At 34.5% G+C, this 5,185-nt stretch overlaps 1 protein-coding gene across 1 annotated transcript; it reads left to right on the forward strand.

The window, feature by feature from the left end:
- Positions 1 to 1,574: 1,574 nt before the first annotated feature.
- MED15 (mediator complex subunit 15) lies at positions 1,575 to 4,572 on the forward strand. Its single transcript, XM_065501257.1, has 6 exons — positions 1,575 to 1,732; positions 1,832 to 1,977; positions 2,043 to 2,966; positions 3,058 to 3,740; positions 3,811 to 4,153; positions 4,223 to 4,572. The coding sequence occupies exons 1-6, from the start codon at positions 1,680 to 1,682 to the stop codon at positions 4,447 to 4,449; spliced, it is 2,376 nt and encodes a 791-aa protein (XP_065357329.1). The 5' UTR covers positions 1,575 to 1,679; the 3' UTR covers positions 4,450 to 4,572.
- The last annotated feature ends 613 nt before the right edge of the window (positions 4,573 to 5,185 follow it).

A 5,185-nucleotide genomic window follows, 5' to 3' on the forward strand; every position in this document is an offset into this window, starting at 1 on the left:
ATAATGACTTTTATATTCTTCTACAAAAAATTAAATTCTTTAGGAGATTCTTATATTTTGTTTTCACAAAATAAAAATCATTGATTGATTTTTATTTTTTGTTTGAATTGCGGAGTGTGCTTTATTCAAAAAACTTATCAATACTTGATATTTGTAACAAATAATATAAAAACAATTGTTTTATTAACCCCCTGTCTACACCTGATAAATTTGTATCATAACATACGTCAAAATGGTTGTCAAGATAAAAAATTATAATGTGCTTTATTCATGACAAAATTGTTAGTGCTTTTGCTCAGACAACTTTGTATTGACAACAAATGTCATTAAATGTTATGATAAATATTTGTCAAGTATAGACAGGGGCTTAAATTGGATAGATTGATTTGAGATAAATGTTAAGGTGATCATTTTCTCATATTGCTTTTTTGAGTTGAAAATTGCATAAACCTATGTCAAAATGGTTGTCAAAATAAAAAAATCTGGTATAGTCTCCATTTATTATATCTTCGTTATGACAAAATCATTAATTGTTATGATAAATATTTGTCAAGTATAGACAGCAGCAAGTTGCATTTAATAACACTCGGGAACACAGCAGATTATAGATATAGTACGCATAAATGTCAAACTACTCATATAAAAAATATTCGTTCGGTCGCAAGGCGAATTTATACAAGGTGGAGTCAGTCAAACAGCTGATAATTTTTTTTCGCTTTTTGGTTCTAACAACTGTCAAAGCTTGTTTTTATATTTAAATATCTACATATTCTAAGCTTATTAACAAAATATTTATTGTTTACATAAATAAATAAAGCCCTCACTATTCAATTATCTACACTATATTAAGTTTAAATACTTATTTGTTTAATTTTTCATTTTGGTTTTTTGACATTTGTTAAGACCAATCGTTGTTTTTGTAGAACTGACACCACCTTGTATGAATTCGCCTTGTTCGGAAGCATTTATGACAAACTCCAAGGTGCATTTAATAAGGTGCCATCGGCAGCTCAGCTGAGAAATAGCACGCACAAATGTCAAACTACATATATAAAAAATATTCGCCCGTACGCCCGTATGTCAAACTCTATATATAAAAAATAAGTGAATTCGCCTGTATTTATTTCAATTCGCCACTGCTGTCACCTTGTTAAATACGCCTTGACAAACTCCATATAAAAAAATAATTATATTCGCCACTGCTGCACCTTTTTAACCTAGCGTTTACACATGCAAGTAACAGTTGCAAAAACTCAACACATCCATACTTTTGCACTAACACAATTGTGTAAATTTACACATGCATAGTGATTGTGTTAGTGCAAACGTATAAATGTGTTCAACTACTTGCACTGTTACTTGCATGTGTAAACGCCAGGTAAATGCGTCTCGCAGGTAAATGGGCCTCACAGGTAGATAACAATTGTTTTCGTTCTCTTTAATGAGTACTCATTAAAGTAATCGTTATTGAGTACCCACACAAATACTCAATATTCCTACAACACTATTACTAAACAGCTGTAGACATTTTTTCAATTGCATAGTAAACAAATGCTGTGAAAATAATTTTCATTATTAAAGTTGAAGTCAAGGTGTATCATACTCCTTGTTGAAAGCAGTTTAATATTAAAAAAAACATTGAAAATATTGTTAAAAGTTTATTTAATAATAAAAATAAAATGAGTGAAGAGTGGCAATCACAGAAATTTCGTCAAAATGTCATTGCAAAAATGTGAGTGTTTGTGAAAAAATATTTATTTTTGGCGTCCTTTTAGACAGAAATTTTTTCTGGAACAACCTTGTTAATTTAATAATTTCTTTGCAATTTTAGCAATGACATGTTACAAAGCACTGGCCAGGATGGTATTAAAAATGCCGGTGTTATGGAAAATCATATTTTCAAGAAGTCAAAAAACAAAGACGAGTACTTGGGTTTGGTGGCGAAATTGTTTATGCATTTTAAAGATCTGTCGCAAAGTAAGTAATATTTAATAAAAATTAATGTTAAACCACTAAATTTGTTTTGCGCTTTTGTTATTTAGGAAGACCTCAGCAAGCTCCCCAACCCAATGCTGAAATGGGTCAACAAAATATGATGCAGGATCCCTTAAATGCTTTGCAGAATTTGGCCAGCCAAGGCAATCGTAATCCCCAAATGATGTCTATGCCTGGAGGTCCCAATGTTCAACAAGGTGCGGGACCTGGTGGTCCAGTGCCAGCCTCAAATCTTTTACAAACATTGAACCAACAACGACCGGGACAACAACAAATGCAGCAAATGCAAGGTATAAGGCCACAAATGGCTATGGGTGCTGGTGGTCCGGGTCAACAACAGGGTAATATAGTGGGTAGCGGTCCGGGACAACAACAAATGATGCCTCAAATGGGAGGCCCTGGAGGTTTACAAATGAATGTTATGGGTGGACCGAGTGGCGGACCCAACCAGCAAATGGTGGGTAATGCCCAACAAATGGGCGGACCATCTGGTGGACCTGGTGTAGGTCCTGGTGGTCCTCAGGGTATGTCAGGACAAATGAATCAAATGGGTGGTCCCAATTCAGGAGGTCCCATGGGCCCTGGCTCTTCAGGTCCTGGTGGTCCTAATCAAATGCAAATAAATTCCGGTGGCCAGATACAAGGTGGCCCTGTGGTCAATGTCAATGCCATGAATGTTCAGCAATTACCTAATCAAATGCAACAGCAACAAATGCAGCAAATGGGTATGCAACATCCTCAATTAAATCAAATGATGAATGCGCGCATGAATCAAGGTGGTCCTGTGGGCTCTATGAATGTTGGCGGACCAAATGCTGGAGCTAATCAGGGTATGCAGGGCATACCACCCAATATACAACAGAATCAAGTTGGCGGTGTAGGAACAGGTGGACCTATGCATCCGAATAATGTTGGCAATGCCGGACCACAAGGACAACCAGGCGGCATGCAGAATATAACTGGACCTCAAGGTAAGTCGAACTGTAAGTTATTAAAGTGAACATGATTTCACCAAAAATGTTTAAAAATTTCAAAATTAATTTTAAAATAATCGTTTTCCAGGTAATCTCAATCAAATGCTAAATATTCCGCCCGGCATGCAGAAAAATCCCAATATGACCATGGGTCAAGGGGGACAAATGTTTAATGTCAATCGCAGTGTGGTGGGACAGCAACAATTTTTACGCCAAAGTCCTTCACCATCAACAGTTTCTTCGCCAGCAGGCGGTTTAAATGTCCAGCAACAGCAACAATTACAGCAACAGGTGGTCAACAGTCAACAACAACAGCAGCAATTACAACAGTCCAATCAAGCTGGTGGACCACAGGGACCACAAGCCTTACCCAATCCTCAAATGATACCCAGCCCTGCCTTGGTACCCACATCCAGTCCTCAGATGCCAGGATTAATGCAAAATCCCAATCAAAGGCAACAAATGCGTCAGTCACCAAGTGCGCCACTAAACACACCAGGCCAAGTGACACAAAACAGTCCATTTAATCCACATGAAGACCAATTATACAAGGAGAAATATAAACAATTGACCAAATATAAAGAAACCTTAAAGCGTATGGTGGCAAAGTTCCGTAATGATGGCAATAATGCAGAATCCTATACTAAAATGAGTAAACTATTGGAAATTCTCAGCAATCCCATGCAAAGGGTGCCTTTGGAAACTTTGCTGAAATGTGAAAAGGTTTTGGAGAACATGAAAATCTCACCATTCTGTGGACAAACGTTTGGGGTAATTACTAATTACATAATTTTAAAAATAGAAAAACAAAAAATTTTAATTTTGTAATTTTTTCTTTTAGAAATCTTCCAATCCCTTAATGGAAGTCATCAATACCACCCTGCAAAGTCCCATAGCAAATCATACTTTGTACAGAACCTTCCGACCCAGTTTGGAATTACTATTCGGCACAGATATTTCGGCTCCCTCGCCACCAAAAAGGGCTAGAATTGCTGAAAACCCTACGGTTACATCAGATATTGAAATACCTCATGTTTTGCAGGGAGAAATTGCACGTCTAGATCAAAAATTCAAAGTTACTTTGGATCCCACCTCCCAAAACAATATAAAATCTATAAAATTGATTTGCTGTCTGGATGACAAAAAGTTACCAAGTGTGCCACCAGTTAATGTTAATATACCAGGTTAGTTCGATCATTAAAACAACAACATTAACAAACACGATTTTAATTATTTTTCTTTATTTTTTACAGAGGATTATCCCTCGGCTTCTCCAGAATGCTCGCTCATTGAACAAGACTATTCTGCTACCGCATTTCTCAAAGCCGTACAGAATGCTTTAATGTCTCGCATTGCTAAATTACCCAAACTGTATTCTTTGTCACATTTATTAGACACTTGGGAAATGTCTGTGCGCCAGGCCTGTTCACCAAATGCTGTTAAACCCGTTTGCGAATTTACCGCTTTATTGGGCATATAATATTACAACTCATTCACATTCAATATTCAACAACAATTTTAATGTTTAAGCCGCAATTTTTTTTTAGTATGTATAAGAGTTTATATAAAATATATTCCACTATAAAGGTATAATATCTTATAACGCTGTGTTAATTTTTTTTATTTACTTTGTATTTGTTTTTATTTTGTAGAAATCTGATTGTTCTCAACAAATTACTCAAGATTTTTCACGATTTTCAATTTACTAAGCAAGAATTCTGATTGTTTTCTACAAATTCCACCTCAATTAATTCAAGATTTTCTATTACTAAACAAGAATCCTTATAGGCTTTAATATACCGGTAAGTTTGTTTTAGTTTTGTTGGATTATTTTTATTAAAATTTTAGACATTTTGTTATATTTACAAATGTCTTAAAAGCAGGCTTGTGCGATGCCAATTACATTTTCCATTAAATTACTTTAGGTGTAATTGCAATTGATAATTTCAAATTACAATTACATGTAATTGTAATTGAAGAATTATGATTACAATTACTGGTAATTGTAATTGCGATTTTTCAATTACAATTACATGTAATTGTAATTTGAAAAATTCAATTACAATTAACAGTAATTGTAATTGAAAAATGGCAATTACAATTACCAGTAATTGTAATTGATAGAAAAAGCATATGTAATTTATTAAAAAGTAATTTAGTTACTTTAAATTCAATTACATTTATAAATATTAAACCGGTTTACCGTTTTTTTCATT

This window comes from Calliphora vicina, chromosome 2 (assembly GCF_958450345.1).
Source record: "Calliphora vicina chromosome 2, idCalVici1.1, whole genome shotgun sequence".
Lineage (NCBI taxonomy): Eukaryota > Metazoa > Arthropoda > Insecta > Diptera > Calliphoridae > Calliphora > Calliphora vicina.